Below are 23,506 nucleotides of genomic sequence, written 5' to 3'. Positions count from 1 at the left end.
CTATACATTACTCAAAATAATTTGTATCTTTCTGAAGGGAAGTTCTGCAACATGAACCAAAAGCCTAAATACTATAACCCAGCAATTTGGAAATAATTATAAGAGCAATAATTTATATTCAATTATATTCATTTTAGCATTCTTCATGTTTGCAAAAAATTTAGGAATAACTTGAATATTTAACTATAAGGGATTAACAGTACATACTTAGAATACTACACCCATTAAAACAATGTAGAATATTTCTAAATGAAAGGTATTTCCCCATTTAGTGTGAGAAAAATGATTATGGAACAAAATGTACCATACGTAACCCCAACACATACACACACCGTTAGAAATACACACCAAAACCACTCTGTGAAGTGATGGTTTTATTCTTCCACAGGCCTTCTAAATTTTCTACAACATACCCACATATATACACACACACAGTGTTGCACTACTAAACCAAGATCCAGAAGAAATATCTAATGAAATGATTAAACGCTGGGTTTCAACTACGTTTAGAACTGAAAAGCAGGAGGCTTCCTCCAATCAATAGGTCTCGCAATTGATTAACACCCAAGTTCCCTTCTCAGGATTTTTTTTGTGGGGGGGGATTCCCAGGGACATTTATTTCAAGCAGCCAAGACCCCTTTCTCCTCTCTACCTGAATGTCAGTATGAGCGTACACCTTTACCCATATACTCAGTAACCTTAAGCTTTGAAAGAAATTGAAAGTGACTTAGCAAAAGTAAAGATAAGGGAGCCCTACAAGAACCTCTGCAAGAAGTATGCTCCAGAAATGGTCCAAAGTCAGTTTTTGTCTTGCCGTATAATCAAACTGAATTTTAATGCTAGAAACATTTCTGTCCCCCTCCTACACAGACTCCTCTCAAAGGTCACCTACAGTATGTTAACTGCCAAATCCCAAAAACACTGCTAATAATGGGTAGTGTTGTACATATTCCTAAAATTCAACAGGGTCCACAATCATTTCTCAATCTTCACATTAAATGGCTTCTCTCTAGTATTTAACCATCCATTCCCTCTTGAAAAATCTCTCCCTCCCTAATATCAGGAAACCAGCCCTAACCTGCTGCTTTTACTGCTCCGACTATAACTTCTTGTGCTCCATGTCCCCACAATATAGGTTTTAGGCTCTCCTTCCTTAATCTTCTGTTCCTTTTTTTTTTTTTTTTTTTTGCGGTACGCGGGCCTCTCACTGTTGTGGCCTCTCCCGTTGAGGAGCACAGGCTCCGGACGCGCAGGCTCAGCGGCCATGGCTCACGGGCCCAGCCGCTCCGAGGCATGTGGGATCTTCCCGCACGGGGGCACGAACCCGTGTCCCCTGCATCAGCAGGCGGACTCTCAACCACTGCGCCACCAGGGAAGCCCCTTCTGTTCTTTCTATGCAAATTTCCTCACAGTATTCATCTGTCTCACTTTGCATTCAATTCCCAATTCTGCATTCATCATTAAGCCTGTCATTTCTCTGAGCTTCAAATTTGAAGTTTCCAAAACAGAACTTTGCATCATTTCTACCTACCTTAGCTCTATTTCTACTGACACTAAAGCACTAGCATTGCCAAGGTTGCACTCTGACTGAAATTTCATGTTGTCCTTTGAGTCCCTCCCTCACCCTAGTCCCACAAACCTATGTCAAATATCAAGTATTCCTTTCTAAGTTTCTCAAACCTGCCACCTCCTTTTCATTCCTACTTCAGGCCAAGTTCAGGCACATGTGGGCACAAATACAGTCATCCTGTTCTGCTTCTAAGTTCTTCTCCAATTTATCTTATATAGCACCCCAAAACAGTCTTTCAAACCTGCTGTCATTTTACCACTCCCTACTTTAAAACTTCCAAAGGCTCTTTATTTCCTTTATGATAAAATCCAAAAGTCAATGTCTTCTGCAATCTGACCCAGGGTATCTTTTCATAAAACCAGAGAACATCAAAATTGGAACACTAGAAATCATGCAGAAGAGGAAACTGAAGACCAAAAACGTTAAGATTCTCACTCTGGCCAAAATCAAAACATACGAGAACAGAAACTTTAAAAACTAGGTTGGTGTTTCCTACATTTGCCTAATATTAACACAACCCTTTGTCAAGGTGCTTAACGTATTGCCATGCCTTTCCCCTATAAATTCTCATGTGGTAGATCTGAATAGGGTCACAGGAATCATATAAAAATAAAGAAGCACTAGGTGATTCTCCTCTTCAGGGAAGTTTGAGGAAACCTGACCTAGATCTTACAAGTCTTCTACATTCTTTACTTATACCAATCTTATCTTTCAACTGCTATCCTATAAATATTGTTCTACCCAGAAAGCTCTATTCACTGTCTAAATTACACCTTGTTTAGTGGTTAAATCATTCTCCCACCCCACCCAAACCCCCAAACCTACCCAATTCCTTCTATTTTAAGCTCTTGAAAATCTTTTGACTGTCTTAATCAATGCTTTCCATTTTAACCCCAATAATCAAGTACTTCATAGATTTCATTTGTTGTAAGTATCCCGCTAAGAACAACAGAAAATCCAAGATGAAAAATGTATAAAATATAAATTATTAATTTTGGTCTTAGCCTGCAAGATAAATGTCTTAAATACTAGTTAATAAGCTAAAAAAAAAACTCTTTAAAACACGGAAATCAGAGTATCTCTCACTTCTTTATACCCTTACACGTTACCATAATCAGATGTACCAACTGGATGTGTTTCAACCATGGGACTTAAGGAGGGAACAAGGGTGGCAAAAGAGTAGAATAATATATGGGCTTAAGTTTGTTTTTTAATATACCTAGAAAGCTTAGATTCTTTCCTCTATCGCCACACTTTTCATAAAATGAGGAAAAACTCACTCCCTGGCAGTTTCAGTTCCATTTAAGTCATAACCTCTAATCTGCAACGTTAAAATTAGCTGCTGATAAATACTAAAATATAACTTAAGCAATGAACCAGAACAATAGGTAAAGTTAGTCTTCCCAAGCAAAAAAGCCAAACACTAAAAAAATATCAGGCCATTCCACTTACATACAAAATGAGGCTCCCCAGAGACAGACATTCAAGAGTAAATTTGATTTTATACTTAGTACCTAAAAATAATCAAAATAAATGTCTGGTATAATAATATGGACTATACTGGAACTTAATTTCTCCAATCTCAAAATATTCCTAAATTAGTTTAGCAAATAAAGAACTTAAGATGCTATTAAATGGTCTAAGACTCAAATTATTAATACAGAGCCTTAATAGTTGCTGAGTAGGCCCTGATGTGATTTTTTACCTATTTTTAAAGTCTGGATTTATTGTATTGTTATCACTACTATCAGTTTTACTTATCAAAAACTAATATAGCAATTTACTTTCCCTTTGTAATGCTAATGGTCAGAAGGATGAAGAAATAAAAATCCTTCTGTTCATTAAATTCACATGTAAAGAAACCATAAAGGTAAAGCTCCAAAGCTATATTATTTTCTGTTAAGTGTTAACTGTAAGATCTTTCCAATGTCTCAATATGAACTCAATCTTAAGCTCACCTTTTCCCCACAATACTTCATTGAACCAATTTTTAAAAGGATGTTGTAAAGGTTCCTGTAATTAGCTCCACATATTGCTTTTAGAAACATTATCACCAATCCTGCTAATAATTCTGCTATAGAAATATTTTTTTTTAATTATAAAACTTGAATGTGGCCAGAAAAACAAATTGCTTGTGTGGAATGTCTAAGTGGACTACTTAAAAATAGCTCTAATATGGGAACATATGTATATGTATAACTGATTCACTTTGTTATAAAGCAGAAAGTAACACACCATTGTAAAGCAATTATACTCCAATAAAGATGTTAAAAAAAATAGCTCTAATAATTTTTAAGGCAATTTATTATAAGGTCAGATACACAGCCCACCCACCTTCCCTTTTTCTTAAAATGGCACATTTAAACCATCTACATAATAAAATACTTTAAAAATATTCATTACACTTACAAGCTTAAATTCTTACACAACCCCAATCCACTGAGACTTGAAAGGATCTGGGCTTTCAAGGGGGAGGAAAGGGGATCAAGATCACTGATTGGTTATTACAAGGACAAAGGTTAGTGACTTAAATATGGACACACATTTAAAACTACTGTGTATACATTTTAACCATTTTAAGATATACAAAATTATAATCTAATTAAAAGGTGACTGGTAATAACTTTAAAGGTTCAATAATATTTCCAAAGAAGAAAACAGGCTTACTGCAAACACAGGATCTTGCTATCTACAAACCTTTGGATAGAATTTCAACTACACCAAGTCAGATTTAAAAAAAAAAAAAAAAACTTAGTCACAGAAAATATGTCATTATGGAATACAAACATGGCTATGTAGATTTATCACACCAAAGTGACCAAATGAAATTATGTTAAAACTATATTGTTCACAACCTGCAAGATTAAAGAATAGAACCTAATCAACGATAGGACTGCAAAGACTAAATCAAATGCCAGTGAAGCAGAAGAGCGTGACATTTTCTCATACATAACGAACTGCAAAAACACATTTGAAATAGCTGTTTTAATCCTTTACTCTTAAACCCTTCATAGGCTTCATTTTCAATCCAAAATATATCTAAATTGCAAAGCTTATTCATAGAAATATATATTACTGGTCACATTAAAAAATGAATAAAAGATTAAAAAGCAGATATACCCTTGTCCTTCCAAGTTTTCTTCTGACCGTCCATCTCTTGTCACGATCTGCCCTACAGATGCAATTATCAATTATGCATACCAACAGAAAAGCTGTAACTGCAAAAATCTACCCCCTGAGACATGAAATATCCGTTTCCTCAACCGTATCTGCAGTCTCCTCTGCTGCACAACTGCAGCAGGACTGAAGTCACCTGACGCCTTCTGGGTGTGGAGCAGTCTGACGCAGTGCAATCTGTAACTAGGCTACTAATACTCAGGCACTACCGCCTTCCTCTATCTGTTTATTGTTCTAGTCTTTTGCTTGTTGCTCACACCAAATGGAGCTACTTTTGCAGGGGGAGGGGAAGGCCACCAAAAGAAAAGAAAGAAAAGAGGGTTGTTATTCTGGCAGAGTAAACCACTGAATATATTTGAAATGCACTTAAAGCCATGTACAGTTTTTTATAACCTTATTTTGTTTTATTTTTATTTATTTATTTTTTGACAGATAGGGGAATTATGCTGCTGGTTTCCAGCTTCATTTAAAACTTTAAAATCAATGGTTACCTGATAAGATAAAAATGGACTGATCCAAAGAAGGGTAACAGCTTAAATTTCAAGCCTGGGAAATGCGAGTCTCTTCTTACTTTCTCTTAAATTATCAGCATTTTGCACCCTTATGAGGGTGTGACAGGAGAATCACAAAGTCAAATTATTAATGTTTACTGAATATGTTACTTAAATAGAAAAAAGTTTTTACTTAATTTCAGCAACCTCATATTTCTCAGGTAATGCTATCTTTTCCTTCTTTTGCAACTACAGAAATCCAGAGACTTGCAAATATATACTTATTCTTAATTACCACCTGCTCCAAATCGATCTTTCAATAAATATCTATTAGACACCACTGCAGGTACTATTAATAGACTCTTTGCTTGAGGAGAAATATTCAGGTGCTAATTATACCACATTTGCTTTGGGAAAGTGACATAAGACCAAACTAAAATTTTACTGATAAAACAAAAACAAATCTATATAAGAAATTTCTGAAATTTTTGTTCAACTTTATAAAATTGGCATTCGTTCCAGTGCAGAATATTACGTCTTTACTAACGTCTCACAACTGTTTTAACTGATATTATCATTTGACTTAGCAGAAAAGGCAACATATAATGACAAATCAGCAAAAATATTTTTAAATGTGAGATATGCTGAAGCATTATAAGATATGGAGCCTATGTACGAAACTACATACTTCAGAAGACTATATAGCTACATTGAAATAGGTATGATATTTTTTGGAACTTGCTGTAAAACTGTGTGGGCTGCAAAACCCTGCAAAATTCTTCAAATCAGAAGTGGCCTGAATATCAAGAACTCAGTTCTTTTCCTCCCTGCCTCTCTAACTCCAAGCATAAATAAAGCAAAGCAATTTTTAAAGAGAGTCTAGTATTCTCAGCTCAGAAGTTAATATTTAACTTTAAACTTTATTCACTGAACCCTTGTATAATGTGATATTTGAGAACACTTGTCACCAAGTCATATCATAGCTGAAAGTCTCTGGCCTCCTCATGCAATAGTTAGAAATCCCAAACTATTCATTAACTACATAATATTTTCAAAATAGTATTTTCTAATAATGAATCCCTTAAGACTGAAGGCCAATAAATACTTTAGCATTAGAATAACGCACTCAAAAACATCGCCCAAACACTGTTTTGAAGTCAGAGATTACTACACTAATAGTAAGGGGGAAAAAAGATTTCTTGATAAAAAGGGTATTTACCATTCATTTTATTCACATCTTCCAGTACTTGACTTGGTGTAACAATTTTTAAAAATCATCTGAGGGAGCAAGAACATATAATAACACCCATTCATCTAAATGTTAAACATACTTAATACTCCCCTGGCAGATTAAGAGGTCAAAATAGGAGCCCTGAAATTAGACCTTACATAGTAATATCTAATTCTTTAGCTTTTATGATCTTTGCAATTTAGGCTATTAAGTTTACAGAGAAAACTAACTAAGATAAATCAATTTACATTTTGCCCATTTCTTTCTTAGAAAGTTTTAAAACTAGAGTTGTTTTAAGTTTGGTAACCTAAGGAAAAAGTGCTTAAATTTGAAAATCTAATGAGACCAATCTGTTAAAAATGTAAAGCCACTGGGCGAGGTTTATTGTGATGAGAGGATCAAATGAGTTTGTGTATGCAAAAGGCCTTAGGACAGTGCCTGATAAAAAGTGGCCCTATGTAAGTGCTAGCTATTTACTATTATTATGCTAAAATTTTTAACCATTAAACCACAAGGAAATAAAGCCTGTAAATCATATCTAAGAAAGTGCATATATTAAGCCATTCAATTCTAGGCAATAACCCAATACCCTCTTTAAAAAGAAGCGCACCACCACACACACACACACACACACACACACACACACACACACACACACACATTACTGTGCTTTGTTACTGTAGTTCTATTCTCCTCCAGCTGAGAAAAAATTTTATATGGGTAGATTACAGGTCCTATTCCATATTAAATGCCAAGATAACAGGCAAATAGAGAACACAAATCTGTTAAAAACTTATTTGTTTTCCTCCAAATATTTAACATTTTGTTTAAAAATGAAAAATTATTTCAAGGACAATTTTCAAATAGAGCAGATACATATACCACATTGATTATTTGGGATAGGAACTTATTTTCCCTTAAAAGTAAAGGCTTCCAAAGGAGAGGAGCCCAGAAGATTCCTTTATTTATAATACAAGCAAATAAAAGTGCTGTCTGAATTCTAAGTCCTACTGCATATTGTGCATCGGGGTAGGGAAGGGGGGAATTCTTCTCTTCCTAAACTCAAAATCAGCCTTACACTGAACTTTTGAAATCGCCTGTTCCGAGTTCATGATTGGCAACTTCTCATTCCTCAATGTCCATAAACCCAGTACCTCCCCAAAGCATGACAAAAACCAATGACCAAAACCACCCCAAACACACCCCTAACTCCTTTCCAAACAGTACCCATGCTCTAAAATTACCTACACTCTCTACATTTCTCTTCTCTTCATATCTCAGATCAAAACTCTCATTTTCTTCGTGCACTTACCTCATTAAAAGGAAAATTATATGATTAAAATAAGTCCTACTAAAGAATAAAAAACTCCTTCCTCTATAACACTCTCATAAACGTGTGTGTGTGTGTGTGTGTGTGTGTGTGTGTGTCTTGTACCTAAGTGGCAGGATTTCAAACAGTAGAGGACTGTATTTTGGAATAGGCAACAATATGTAAACTCTAAGACCTCCCAGGCCAGCTCTCCCAAAATATTCCTCTTTTTCCATTTCTTTCCTTCCTCTAATTCTGAACCCCAAAAAACTCAAGTTTTTGTTTTGCTTTGTTTGCTTTACAATGTTTAGAAATGAAGGCAAATAAGGTGAGAAAGAGGTGGTCATTTGGATTGAAAGTGCTACTCTCTAAACTGGGGGTTGCTTGTATACAATTCTTGATCGCTAAAAAAATTATTTCTACTTTCCAGCAACAGACAACAGGACTTTTTAATTAAAAAAAAAAAAAATTACAGCTACACAGTAGTTTTAAACTTACTTCAAAATTTAATTATTCTGAACTATACAAAAGTATAAAACTAAACATATGTCCCATTACTGAAAGATATTAAACAATGCCGTTTAATACCATATGCTGTAACGTAATGCCCTCTATGGACTAAATTACAGCACTTCAGCACTAACTACTGAATTGAACCTTAAGACATGAACAAAGACTTTAGTCTAGAAAATGAATGACAAGTTAAAAAATAACCAAAATATAATGAGCATTTTAAGGTCTATAAACAATTCCATATAAGCTGATAAAAATACATACTAAAAATTATACAGAAAGAAACTGAAAGTGATACTATTCAATGAGAACTAAATAAATGTTGATTTCTTATATTATAATCTAAAATAAATACACAGATAATCCAAAAGATCCAAAGCATTTTTAAACCTGGAATTTAAAAATTTAATAGTCATTGGGTTTTGAACAGATCTTTTAAAACTTTTAAGTTTTCACTGAAGTACATGTTTGGGGGAATCTTTAAGGTCATTTCATAATGTTTATCATAGCATGATTCAAGCATTTGTTTGATTCAGTACAATGTGTCAAAATTCAAAATCCTTTTATAAAGTCATTTTCAAAGTCATTTGTTACTGTGAAGCAAATATCCACAACTCACTAAATTTCTCGGCCCAACTGAATTTCCATATGGTCAATTACAGAGCATTCCACAGACATCGTTTTCTATCTACAACACTAGATGGCACCAACACCCATAGTACCGTTGACTGTCCAACCCAAAGCATGCAACCTGGCTAAAATTGTTCTCAATTTTCTGGCTCTTCCTTAGGATTGTTGCCTGGTACTAGGGGACTATCAGAGTGTGATGGGGATAGGAAAACAACTCCAACACCAAAAAGGCATGTGGGATAAAATGATCTCTGACCAGAATTCAAAATCAATTTTGAACAGATCAGAATTAAACATAAAAATGAAACTATAAATTAGTAAATAAATTAAGTTATAAATTTTCCCAGGTGAAAACTGAAAATATCCACCAAAATGTAAAGTAAAATAAAAATTATTTAGAAAACTGTAACATGACAAGGATTTGCATCCACTCTATATAAAGAACTCTCATAAAATCAGAAAGAGGCGATTCTAAATTTTAAAATGGGCAAAGGGTATGAACAGGCAATTCACAAAAGAAATAGCCAATAAATATGTGGAACATGCTCACCTTCACTAATAATCGAAGATCGAAACAGCAAGATAACTACTTTAACCTATCAAACTGGTAAAGGTTTTTTTTTTTTTTTTTTTTTTAAAAGACAGGTATACAATGTCTGGAAGGATACATGAGAAGTCTAGTAAATGACTCTAGGAAGGAGCACTAGGCAGCTTAGTTAAGACAGGAAGAAGACTTACTGTAATAGTACTTTTTGAATTTTGTATAATGTATTAGTCCTTAGCTATCAAAATTTTCTGATTAAAAAAACAATATTAATAAATAATACTAATTGTTGGTGATCAATAGAGAAATGGGTTGTTGTCTTACTCCATTAGAAGGGTAAAAATTAGTACAAGTTATGACACAGGATTAATCTGCAAAATATACAAAGAGATCATGCAGCTCAATATCAAAAAAAAAAAAACCCAATCAAAAAGTGGGCAGATCTAAATAGATATTTCTCCAAAGAAGATATACAGATTGCCAAAAAGCACATGAAAAGATGCTCAATGTCATTATTAGAGAAATGCAAATCAAAACTACAATGAGGTATTACCTCACACCAGTCAGAATAGCCATCATCAAAAAGTCTATGAACAAATGCTGGAGAGGGTGTGGAGAAAAGGACACCCTCCTACACTGTTGGGGGGAATGTAAATTGATACAGCCACCACGGAGAACAATATGGAGGTTCCTTAAAAAACTAAATATAGAACTGCCATATGATCCAGCAATCTCACTCCTGGGCATATAACGGAGAAAACTAGTTCGAAAAGATGCATGCACCCAAATGTTCATTGCAACACTATTTACAATAGCCAGGACATGGAAGCAACCTAAATGTCCATCAACAGAGGAATGGATAAAGAAAGATGTGGTACATATATACAATGGAATATTACTCAGCCATAAAAGGAACAAAATTGTGCCATTTGTACAGACATGGATGGACCTAGAGACTGTCATACAAAGTGAAGTCAGAAAGAGAAAAACAAACATCATTAGCTTATATGTGGAATCTAGAAAAATGATACAGATGAACTTATTTGCAAAGCAGAAATAGAAACACAGACATAGAGAACAAACGTAAGGATACTAAGGGGGAAGGGGGTGGGTGGGATGAATTGGGAGATCGGGATTGACAATATATACACTACTATGTAAAAAATAGATAACTAATGAGAGCCTACTGTATAGCACAGGGAACTCTACTCAGTGCTCTCTGGTGACCTAAATGGGAAGGAAATCCAAAAAAGAGGGGATATATGTATACGTATAGGTGATTCACTTTGCTGTACAGCAGAAACTAACACAACGTTGTAAAGCAACTATATTCCAATAAAAAATTTTTAAAAATTAGTACAAGTTTTCTGACAGCCAATTTTTGTCAAAACGCTTAAAAATGTACATACCCATTTCCTAGGGTTTTATTTCTAGTAATTTATGGAAAAGAGTAATTTGGAGATATGTACAACATATTTAAACATAAAGAGGTTAATAATAGCATTATTTATAAATTTAAAAAACTGGAGACAATCTAAGGATCCTAGAGAACTGATTAAATTATAATATATCCAATACCAAGGAACACTAAACATTAAATAATCACACAGCAGAAAAATAAAGACATGGAAATTTTGGCATTGTGCAATATAATATATTGCTGAATTTTGTAAAGCAATAAACAATATATAACGTATGATCCCAGTTTGGAAAAACACTTTTTTTCACTGCATTCATAAAGTATCCATATGCATAGAAATAGACTAGAAGAATATATTCTAAAACATTAGCAATGATTATGTCTGGGCAATACAATTACAATTTTTTTGTCATCTAAATGCTTTTCTCTACTTCTCAAATTTGTACAATTAGCATATATATATTACTTCAGATTGCTTCATGTACTGCTACCCTGACTTCACTGACAGCAGGTCCCTGAGAGAAATTCTGACTACTAAATTTAACTGAAGCTCAAATAGATTAAAACATCTGCCCAGGGTCATACAGCTAATTGGTAATAAAGCCAGGATTAGATCTTAGGTGTGTAAGATGCCCAAGATGAAGTTCTTTCAACCATATTATATGTAGCAGTATCTATCTTTTATAAAGGTTCATATTTCATATTTATTTTCAATCTGTATTGGACCCACAGTAAGCACTAAATAAATCCACACTAATTTGACAATGTCAAACATTTGAGTAAATATAATCATTTCCTTATTAATAAGTCAGTTTCTAATTTAGCTACACTTATATTTACTCAAAGCCTTCCAGTTAAAGGTAATTCTACTCAATGTGTTAGATTAAACATTTTTATTTTTCAGGGTACTTAAATTTCTACTTTCATCAGATTAACTGCTCACTGTCCTAATCAAAACCCAACTAATAATATTCAAGAAGCATCCTATATATGCTCACTAAAAATGTATTTTAACAAAATACTTAATATCTATAATGCTTTACTGAGAAAGCCCAAAAGCTATATAATCAATTTTTAAAATTAATATAAGAAAAATGTTTTAAGTTATAAACATCATCAAAAGAAAGTTCTTATTCATGAACACATTTAAGAAGTACCTATAAATTGGCAAAGGATAATTTTTAATTCTTTACCTAGATAAATGGGCCATTTTTCAGCGAGTTCTTTATTATGGCAATACTATTTGGTTATTCCTGGAAAGCACATACTTTAAGTATAATGAATAATTAACTTCTGGTTGGTTTACACTTCACTCACCAAGTTACAACAGGTCAGCAAAACACAATCTATACTATGATTATGAACTTAAAACGTTCTGTGCACTAGTGGCAAACCAAGCAACCAACAAACATGTATTAAGCAATCACTATCATTAAGTCAAGATCTCAGTGGTTTCAATGGGAGACATTAGCACCTTTCTTCACCAATGACCCACCAACAACAAAGACAGCAGCTGTCCAGCTGAATAACAATAGGGTTATTCAGTCTCCACGTGGAAGCAACAGAAGGTTACCCTCATTCTAATATCCCTACTTATAGAAGACCCCATGAGAAAATGGACACAGTAACCAATGTTCCTGATGTTTTTAAAATGCCTTGCATTGGTTAATGCCCCCAACACAATAGGTATGTAATAAAAGCAGCAGCACCCTGGTCATCTGCTATTTAGGACAATAACTGCTTGCTCCAAAACTGTGAAGGGGACAAAACCTAGGTCTCATCCCAGTTCTTCACTTGTCGGAAAAAATATTTCCTTTGTGGAATCGGATAAGAACTAATATAAATAAGAAAGTTAGTCAACTAATCTATGACAAAGGAGGCAAGAATATACAGAAAAGACAATCTCTTCAATAAGTGGTGCTGGGAAAACTGGACAGCTACATGTAAAAGAATAAAATGAGAACACTCTCTAAAATCATACACAAAAATAAACCCAAGATGGATTAAAGACCTAAATGTGAGGCCAGAAACTATAAAACTCTTAGAGGAAAACATAGGCAGAACACTCTCTGACATAAATCACAGCAAGATCTTTTTTGATCCACCTCCTAATGAAAATAAAAACAAAAATAAACAAATGGAACCTAATGAAACTTAAAGGCTTTTGCACAGCAAAGGAAACCATAAACAAAACAAAAAGACACCCCATAGAATGGGAGAAAATATTTGCAAACAAACCAACCAACAAAGGATTAATCTCCAAAATATATAAACAGCTTATGCAGCTCAACATCAAAAAAACCACCACAATCAAAAAATGGGTGGAAGATCTAAATAGACATTTCTCCAAAGAAGACATACAGATGGCAAAAAGCACATGAAAAGATGATCAACAACAGTAATTATTAAAGAAATGTAAATCAGAACTACAATGAGGTATCACATCACACCAGTAAGAATGGCCATCATCAAAAAAACTACAAACAATAAATGCTGGGGAGGGTGTGGAGCAAAGGGAACCCTCCTACACTGTTGGTGGGAAAGTAAACTGGTACAACCATTATGGAGAACAATATGTAGGTTCCTTAAAAAAATAAATATAGAACTAACATATGATCCAGCAATCCCACTCCTGGGCATATATCCGGAGAAAACCGTAATTCAAAAAGACACATGCACCCCCAACGTTCATTGCAGCACCATTTACAATAGCCATACATGGAAGCAACCTAAATGTCCATCGACAGAGGAGTGGATAAACAAGATGTGGCACACATATACAATGGATATTACTCAGCCATAAAAAAGGATGAAATAATGCCATTTGCAGAAACATGGATGGACCTAGAGATTATCATACTGAGTGAAGTCAGACAGAGAAAGACAAATATCATATATCGCTTATATGTGATCTAACCAAAATAAAATGGTACAAATTATTTACAAAACAGAAATAGAGTCACAGACGTAGAAAACAAACTTATGGTTACCTGAGTGTAAGGGGGGGGATAAATTGAGAGATTGGGACTGACATATACACACTACTATATGTAAAATAGATAACTAATAAGGACCTACTGTATAGCACAGGGAATTCTACTCAATACTCTGCAGTGACCCATATGGGAAAAGAATCTAAAAAAGAATGGATATATGTGTAACTGATTCACTTTGCTGTACACCTGAAACTAACACAACATTGTAATCAACTATACTCCAATAAAAATTTTTTTAAAAAGTAAGTTAGCCCAATGTCTGGAACACAATAGAAGCTCAAAAGTACTGTGCTTACTACATAATATGCAACCTCGGTAAAGTTTCGTAACATCCTTAGATTTAGGTTTTGTCATCCATGAAATGATTCCTTCTTTCAGATTATGGTGAAGACTAAATGAGATGACTATGTGAAAATGCTTGGTGCTTAAAAGATTTCCCATAAATGGTAGTCTCCCCTTTCTAGGTAAAATGCAAAGAATTCAGGTTCTTTTCTCAGCCTTTCAAAATTCTTAATTTAAAAATGTCCTAAATAGAGAGAAAGAAAACCTAAAACTGAAAGCAGACTGAAACAAATCTAACTTTATTTCAAATGAGTATTATAACCACACTGAAGATGGGGGAAGGTAGAAGTAAAAGGGAAAATAAAACTAATCCAAGTAACCTGGGCAGGGTTGAGGGAGGTGGATTTGAAAAGTAAACCTGAACCCTTTATTATATTTATTATAATGATATTATAAAACATTCTAAAACTATTTTAGATGTACTCAAGGATTAAACAAATTAATAAATGTATTGGTAGTGTTAGAAGCCAGGTTCTCACTATAGAAGGAACATACAAATGTGAAATGGGGGAAGAAAGAAATAGTCCTCTGGGAATGTTTTGGATTTGGAGGTATCTATGTAAACACATGATTTCATAAATATGTGTATGTTTATTTGTATGTATGTATACAAGTATTTCCTACCTCGGTCCACTGGAAGGGCTAAAATGGAAAGACCCCACAGGAGCAAAGTACAATTAGCATCCAGCTCTTGATCACTGAAAGGAATCAAGGATCCTTGGAGAAACTGCTGACTTCAGGGCTGGGACAGAGTGGGCAAAAGATGAGCCTACAGCATTTCGTTATGCTAGAAAGTAAGAAGTGCTTCCCTCTCCACTCAAAAAAAAAAAAAGGACAGCTGCATGTCCTTGAGCCAATTTGAAGGGGAGCCCTCCAAATCTGTGACCATTGACAACCAAAATAAATAAGTACAGTAATGAATTATGAACCATTGGGGGGAAAAGAGAAATTCATGAATCCATACTGATAATTAAATAGTTAATTAATGGAAAAGGAGAGCTCTTGCTAAGAGTAGAATGCCAGGGTTGATTGATAAATGTGGAGGAAGTATTAGAACAGAAAAATCATCTTTTGCAAACTTAATGGTAAAGAATAAATCAATCAAGAATCATCAATAGATACTAAATCTAGGGAGGGAATTTTGACGGAGGGCAGGATATTTACATGGTCTTGAAGTGTCACCCATCAGACTGCTTATTAGTTGTCAGGAAGGAAGAAAGATAGTAATTATACAATAAGGAAATCAGGAACCACCTTGACCAGATGGTGTAAATTAAACCTCATCAATGAGGGACTGATGAATAGTAGGTACCTCCAGATTGCTATGAGAGGGGCACTGCATTATCTTCATTTTGGCCATGAATCCACAAACTCAATCTAATCACTAAGAAACATTAGACAAAACGCAAAACAAGGAACTTTCTATTAAAAAGGAAGAAGGGAAAGGGCCTGTGTTCTTTAAAAATGTTACAATCGTAAGAGATAAAGACTGGAAATGTCCCAGATTAAAGGAGCCAAAGGTAACATAACTAAATGCAAAACCTGGCACTAGACTGGATCTTGTAGTACAGGACACTACAAAGAACATTATTAGGTCAACTAACACAACTAGAATATGGATGGTAGATTAGAAAAAAGTATTGAATGAATGTAAAATTTAGAAAGTTAATAGCTGTACTGAGGTTATGTAAGAGAATATCCCTTTTTAAACTATTTAGGGGTAAAACAGAATGTATATAACTTAGTCTCAAATGGTTCAGGAAAAAAAGGATATACTGTATCTACGTATCCATAGTCTAGTTATCTATAAAAAGAGAGATCATAAATAATAATGTAAATGGAGAAATGTTAGTAGGTAAATTTAGATGAAGAGTATAAGACATTCTTTGTACTACTTTTATTTTTGCAATTGTTTTTAAGTTTGAACTTATTTCCAAATGAAAGTTAATTTTAAAAAAGCAATCATCCTTTTTTTAAAAAAAACTCTCTAAATGAGACCATAAGTTTAAAAAAAATTCTGCTTAATTCCAGTCAGAGAAAATTTAGCATCCAATGTATCATAAACCCTCCTTTAGCATAGATTGGTCTTTCAGTTTAGTTCTGAATAAACCTGAATGTTTCTTTTCACTGAGTCACCCATGGCCAGTCTCAAATCCATCTATGTCCCTAGCTTCAAGTGAATAGCTTGAATAGCTTCAGTTTCTACATACTGACCATAATACCCACACATACCCACCTGCCCCAAAAATACCAAAACAGGATCTGGAAAACTTTTATTATATTTATATAAATGAACAGGTCTATGTGTTTACTCACATTTGCTAACTGTAGCTTTTATAGAAGCATCTCTTTGTGAAGCCATTCCTAATATTCCAAGGTAGAGACAGCCTCTCTGTGCCCTTAGTATGTGTTGATGATCTTCCACTTCCAATCATACACTTATATCCCTAAACTGTCATTCTATGCCAAACTGGAACTTCCATGCATCATCTGAGAAAAAGATTTCAGCTGTCATCTGGTAGTGCTGCCTATCAGTTAACTATTCTTTTCAGTAGTTTCACTATCTGGGTCTGTATTTAGTAGTATAAATTTAAGCAATTATTAGAATATTGTAATTATACATTTATATTTAAAATGAGTGGAAAATGAAAAATTAAAGTGCCAGTGATAATATATTTTAAACAAAAATGGAAACCATCAGGGTACTGAAAGCATAAATCTTTAGCCACAAAATTTTTTAAAAGTAAATAAAAACATATATGGAACGCTGAGCCTCTAAATAATGACGTACAGTGAAAGGAAAAACAGAATGAATGTTCATAATTATGAACTGAGAAAAACCAGTATTTACATTTCATTGTTAAGAATACAGTTTGACAGAATTCCCTGGTGGTCCAGTAGTTAGACCTCGGTGCTTTCACTGCTGTGACCTGGGTTCAATCCCTGGTTGGGGAACTAAGCTCCCACAAACCACATGGCGTGGTCAAAAAAAAAAAAAAAAATACAGTTTGATAAAATACCCTTATCAAGGGAGAAGACTAGTATTCATTTTTCTCATAACAAATTTTATCCAAAACTATCAATAAGGCATCAATGTCTGCATCAATAATACCTTGCTCATCTCCCTTACAAAATCAGCCTTTCTTCCCAAAATTAAAATTGAATTCTGCCTACAAATGTCATTTTAAGAAAACAAGAGAAACAAACTGGGGATAATAAATTATCTGAGCAAGTTTTATTTATTATTTAATACTTATCAATACTTTCAGGTTTAAATAAGAATAAGAATCAGAATTACTGAATCTGATTCAGTAATAAGAATCAGAAAAATTTTTTAAAACACCTAAATATATCATAATCAAGGATGTAGAAAATCGTTAACCATCTGAGAATAGGGATTACCATTATAACACCTTCCCTCCCTTCTGACAAATTCTCAATCCTTATCTTAACTGAGCTCTCTAGTATTTGATAATGTTGATCAATTCCTCCAACTTTAAATCTTCCTCTTCCCTCGGCTCCCCCTAGTTGATGTCTGTGGCTTTAATTACAATCTCTGAGCCCATGGTAAATACACACATACGGTCAAGGTCTCTCTCAAGAGCTTCATGTTTAATACCCATCATTCTTGGATGTCTCATAGGTACCTTAATTACAATATATTCAAAACTCAGTTTTTTATTTTCTTCCACTTTATTTTCTCATGTTCCCTAACTCAGTTTCTCATACTGCCATGTATCTGCACATACAAGAAACCCAGGTTTCCTAGAGTAAGCTTTAACTCCTCCCCTTAACCTTCAGGTCCAATTCCAATCAAACACTAAGTACTATGTCTCCATGCTCATCCCATTGCCTTACGTTCATAATTTCCTCTTTCTTCAATTACAGCAACTCTAAACTGGTCTCTGCCACCAGTACTACCTATCTCCAATGCATAAGTATATTCAGTAAATACACAGTAATCATCTAAATTAGAATGCTAAATAAAAAACACATGTACAAATCACTTTACACAAATCAGATATGTGGGAAGTGTAGAGTCAAAAGAAAAAATGAGAACTAGTACTTTTCAGGAGAATTAAAAATAGCATACCTCAATTTATACTTTTCAAGAAAACGTCTAATACTCAATATGCTTAACTTTATACCTTTTACTGGAAATTATTGCATTATATTGAAAGATCAGAAACAGGTAACAGAAATGTTCTTTCGTCAAAATTTTTAAATGAAGATATTTCTGGGAAAACAAAAGTAAACACATCTGAAAATATTTTGTTTTAATACCTCTTGCTCTTCATGCTATCAGGAAACACTAAAGCAAAAGAAGGGAACAGACACTGAAGCCAATTCTAAAAAAAGTTTTTTCTAGTTCCATGGTGCATAAAAATGACCAACAAATAATTGTGTGGAAAAGCTAAGAGCAAGGGTGCGTGATGAGTGCAAGAGGGCTAGAAAAAGCACTAAAATCTTAAACTGAGACAGTAAAAAGAATTCTTATCAATGTGATATATCAGACACTATAAATGTAACATACTACACAAAATGTAGTGGAATGTTCCATAGGTCAAAAGGTGGCAAGAAAGCACAAAATAAGGTATGGATTGATTACCTGAAGTTTTACTCAGCTCTGCTGAAAACATAGCAGATGGTGGTCTGTGCTCTTTTTCTGTACCAGAAGGAAGTTTTTTCTCAGCTTCTTTCACAAGAACTTTGGGTTTAACTATACTGCCTATCCCTGTTTGAGCATCCAAAGCAGAAACATCTGGAGGCAGTAAGGGCACCTTTGAAATATCAGCCCTATCTTTGGAGAATTCATCTGGGACATGAACTTTTTCTTCATCTTTAGGCTGTACACTCTTGACAGAAACTTCATGGGGTAATTCTGAGCAAGGCAAAGACCCAGCTCCATCCTGGACACTAGCAACTTCACTTTTGTAGGATATTTCTAGGTCACTGTATTCCCTGGCTAATGTAGGAGAAGAATCTGTTTTAGAACTGACAAATGTAGGAAACTCATCTATAATCTCAATTGGAGATGAATCTGAAAATGTTTCACTCTCTCTTATTTTTGCTTCCTTAGCAATATATAAGCCATCATTTGAATAAACTGCAGTATTGAGCTCCTCCATCTGCAAAGGAATTTTCTCCTTTTGGATCAATGTTGAAACTTCATTAGATGATAAGGTATCTTTTGTGGTACCTAAATTGGGCTGAAAAGATTCCAAATACGGCTTTCCCCCCTCAGGTGGTGGTGAAGCACTAAGTTTTTCCTTATTTTCATGTTCTATCATTGATTCAGATGAAGTTTCAATGAGATTTTCTTTTACAAGTATCACAGCTTCATCTTGTTTTTGTGGAACTTCAGGAATTGAATCATCACTAAATAAGTCAACTGGTTCAGAATCAGGTGAGGAATCTTCAACTAGCTCAGAATGAGTGGGCACCAGCTGTGCAACTTTTGCTATTTCTGAATAACTAGAGAAATCTGGAGTTGGTTCAGTAGAGAGCTTTGTTTCTTTAATTAAATCACATGCAATAGATATATAAGGAGCTTCTGTTTCTTGAACAGCTACACTAATACTTTCAGCCTCTTTAATTTCTTCATTCATTCCTGATACTTTTTTTAGTGATACATTCATGGCCTCTTCATATGGTGGGGGATTTTCAGGCTCAAGTTTTATGCTTTCATAATTAACCGAAGGAGGAGCTTCTAATGGTGATGAACTGAGCTGCACTGCAGAAGCACCAGCACTAGGAACTACAGAATTTAATGGTGCTTCCATGACAATGTCAGGCAAAACTGGTGAAGGAGTAGCTTCAGATTCTTCAAAGGATGGGCAAAGCTGTGCTACAGGGTAAAGTGACTCCTGCATAGCTTCTGAAGTTTGAACCAAGTCCATTTTTGTTTCAAAGGCAATTTTTGTACCTGTAGCTTCACTCAATTCACTTTCACATGCTTCCTGTACTAAATCTGGGGTTAGACCTTCATGCATGTTTGCCACTACTTCCTCAGTCACCTCTGATAAATGATCTGTTGTGTCATAATCTGTCTTAGAATCCTGTGTTGCCACAAGGAAAGGGTTTGATGTTTTGGCACTAGCATTCTTCTCTGTTACAATTTGGGCCTTTTTTTCTTCTATTTTTTTTTCATCTGTCTTATTTTCTGAAGTATGATCTTCCAACAAGGGAAAAATGTTTGCTGAAGGGTTAAAGGGAGCACATGTGATATATGCTCCTGAACCATCTTTTATAGCTTCTGGTGTACTAGGAAATGAAGTATCATCATTACTACTTTCACTATCTTTTTCACGATTTGTTTGTTCAAGGCTATCTGAAAAACGTTCCGTATCCACTTTACCTTCCAATTTGCTCTCTATATTACCTCCAGCAGCCAAAACATCACTATCTTGCTTATAAGTATCTTTTACTTCCCATACTTGCTCAAATGGTTTGAAGTCTGCATATTCCTCCCTCACAGGAGCTTCTGCTACAATTCCCTTTTCATTAAAACTGTCTTTTGTTTTTTCTGGAGACATAACTCTATCCTCTTCTTTAACTGATTTGCTAAGGACTATCGGTAACTCTTGCTGAGTACGAAGGATGTTATTACTAACTAAGTCCTCTTCTTCATCTTTATTCTTCACAATTATTTCTTCCCTAGGATTTGCTACTGTTATGGCAGATTCTGCTCTTGGAGAGCCACTGAATGATGATCCCATTTCTGAGTATTCCAATTCTGAAAACTCTGGTAAATCTCTGTCTACAAATGGTTTTTTTGCCTTCTCTGAGAATTCTTTAGAAGCTTCATCTGAAATTTCTCGAAGTCTTCCTTCGGTAGGTAGTACTGCTGGTAAATTACCAAGGTATTCATGTTCTTTAAAAGAAGCAGCTGAGAGAGGAGCTAAAGAAGGAAGAGAAGCAGCAGTTTCAAGCAGGACAGATGGAAAATCCTCTTGACCAGCAGAAACAGTGTTACCTGGCTGCTCCTTCAAATCCATAATTTTTTCTGTGACCATGGACAGAAAGGAAAGTTAGAGAATGCCAGTGTTCTCAGATTTAATGCAAGTTTTATGACAGATTCAAAAATACTGTTAGTAAAGACTTACTGTTAACTAAAATGCTAATAACATTTAGTTAATAAATAATAATCAAGTAGACTGAATCATAATTGAAAAATTAAAGCTACTGTCAAAAAACATGTGCATGGCTACAGAAGCTATTATATACTATGCAAAGACATCAAGTCTTTGAGAAAATCCTCACGTACAATTAACTGAGAAAAGCTACTTCTAACTAGTCTCAGAGGAAGAAATGAGGATTTGAGAAGAGAGTTTGACAGCATAAGAAAGAAAGGGCACTGGATAATTAACTGTCATAGGCTGACATTCTTTTCTATGAAAGCCTGTCAGCTCTAAGCAAATAAACTGTATTTGGAAAAAATGACTAGTCAATATATAAACATAAATCAAGGGGCCAAGAATTCCTTACACATTTCCAATTATTAATCAGGTTTCTGCCCATTTCTCTCTTGGACACTGCATATAAAATGCAAATTTCAACTTGGTCAGTAGATAAACATTCTTGGAACCATGCTTATTTTTAGTAAATTCAAACTACTAAGCATAGAGTGAACATAACTAAAGAATTAAAGTTAGAATACACAGAGGATAAAAGGCTAGCAGAAAGAACTTGCCTGCAGAGGAGTGTATCACAGGCTCAGATGCAGCAGGAAGAGCAAAAAGTGTCTCATCTGAAAAACAAATAGAATATAACCTCAGCAGAAATAAAGACAGAGTTGGAAGGAGACTAAAGAGGAACAAGCAAGGGGTTCAGTTTGTAATGAGTTAACACAAAACTTTATCTACAGAGAAAAAGCCATGATGGAAAGGAAAAAGTAGTACCATTAGTAGTACCATTAACCCAGATTAAATTATAATATATATTATAAAATTGATTAAATGATATCTATAGAACCTATCATTTTTCAAGAGGCAAAAACATGTTTATGTTAAAGAAACTGCATGAACCAAAGTGGCTTGAATATACTCATCTTCTTATCTTTTTTTATTGGTATATGTTCAATTTAGAACACTTTCAGAAAATCATGTATATTCTCTACTTGTTATTCTAAGTGATTTACATGATGCAAGAACTCATTTTACTCCTTACAACTCTAATGTTACAAGTGTTGCTGTTAATATCTCATTTAACAGATTAAAAAAAAAAAGTGATAGACAAGTAACTCACTCAATAGATAAGTAGTGAGACTCAGACAATTCAACTCCAGAGCTCACTTTCTTAACCAATATATGCTGTATGTTATAAATTGAATGTTTGTGTTTCCCCTAAAATTCATTATGTTCAAGCCCTAAGGTTCAATGTGTTGTGTTTGGAGATGGGGACTTTCGGAAGTAATTAGGAATATAGAAGGTCATAAGGGTGGGACCATGGTCACAGGAAGAGGTCACGTGAGCACACAGAAGGCAGCAACCTATAAGCCAAGAAAAGAGGCCTCAGAATGAAACCTAACTTGCCCACATTTTGATCTTAGACTTCCCAGCCTTCAGAACTGTAAGAAATAAATTTCTGTTGTTTAAGCCACCTAGTCTATGGTATTTTGGTATAGAAGCCCAAGTCAACTAATACACTATATATTGGTATATTAACCTTGTACAATGTCATTTTATACCTGCAGTTGGGAGATCTTGAGCTAAAGATCTTCTGTGGTTTATTTATACTAGAGAAAGGGCTCTAGCAAAAGACAATGTGAAACAGTCTGAGAGATGACAGGAGGTATTCCTTTAGTGTAGAGGACCTAATAAATTTGGACACTTCTATCTGGAAGAACAAGCTAGACAAGGCTGATTAATAGAAAAAAAAAGAAATCAGAGATGTGGCTATCATGAACATGGAACTTGTCTTCCAAGGGTATTCCTTTTGATGAGTAGGAGAGTTAAATTCATAATGTCACATAAATTTTAAATTCATACTAGGTATGATGTCATATCTAAAGGATTCTTAGATGGGGTGGAGAGGGGAAATCCATTTAAAAGAGTCTCCTATAACCTAGAACAACAGGTTGAATGGGCCCCTCATCCAAACCAGTAAGGCACACTGCCTTATGAGATTTTATAAAATGTACACATGTGTACACACTTTTTAAAGATGACTTGTTATGTAATCTTAGTTAAATTACACAGTTCTCATTTGTAAAATGACAATTTGAAAATTCCTTTCAGCTAAAATAATGAATTTTAATGTTGTACAAACCGAGAAAGAGCAG

General features: G+C 34.5%; 1 protein-coding gene across 3 annotated transcripts in view; it reads right to left on the bottom strand.

Annotated features, from left to right (window-relative positions):
• Window positions 1-23,506, bottom strand: part of RTN4 (reticulon 4) — a 66,635-nt gene that overhangs the window by 27,789 nt on the left and 15,340 nt on the right. The window contains exons 2-3 of one of the 3 annotated variants that reach the window (XM_029231566.1): window positions 21,917-21,973; window positions 18,833-21,229 (exon numbers count right to left, since the gene is read on the bottom strand). The exons of 1 other annotated variant lie outside the window; for it this stretch is intronic. In XM_029231566.1, coding sequence (XP_029087399.1) covers window positions 18,833-21,229; window positions 21,917-21,973 — 2,454 coding nt within the window. Of the gene's footprint in view, window positions 1-4,690; window positions 5,591-18,832; window positions 21,230-21,916; window positions 21,974-23,506 lie in introns of those variants that run through there. One more of the 3 variants, XM_029231568.1, reaches the window with a different exon arrangement.

The sequence above is a fragment of the Monodon monoceros genome, unplaced genomic scaffold (assembly GCF_005190385.1).
Source record: "Monodon monoceros isolate NGI ecotype Baffin Bay Population unplaced genomic scaffold, NGI_Narwhal_1 Super_Scaffold_19, whole genome shotgun sequence".
Classification (NCBI taxonomy): Eukaryota; Metazoa; Chordata; class Mammalia; order Artiodactyla; family Monodontidae; genus Monodon; species Monodon monoceros.
This window is presented reverse-complemented; position numbering and strand designations above follow the sequence as displayed.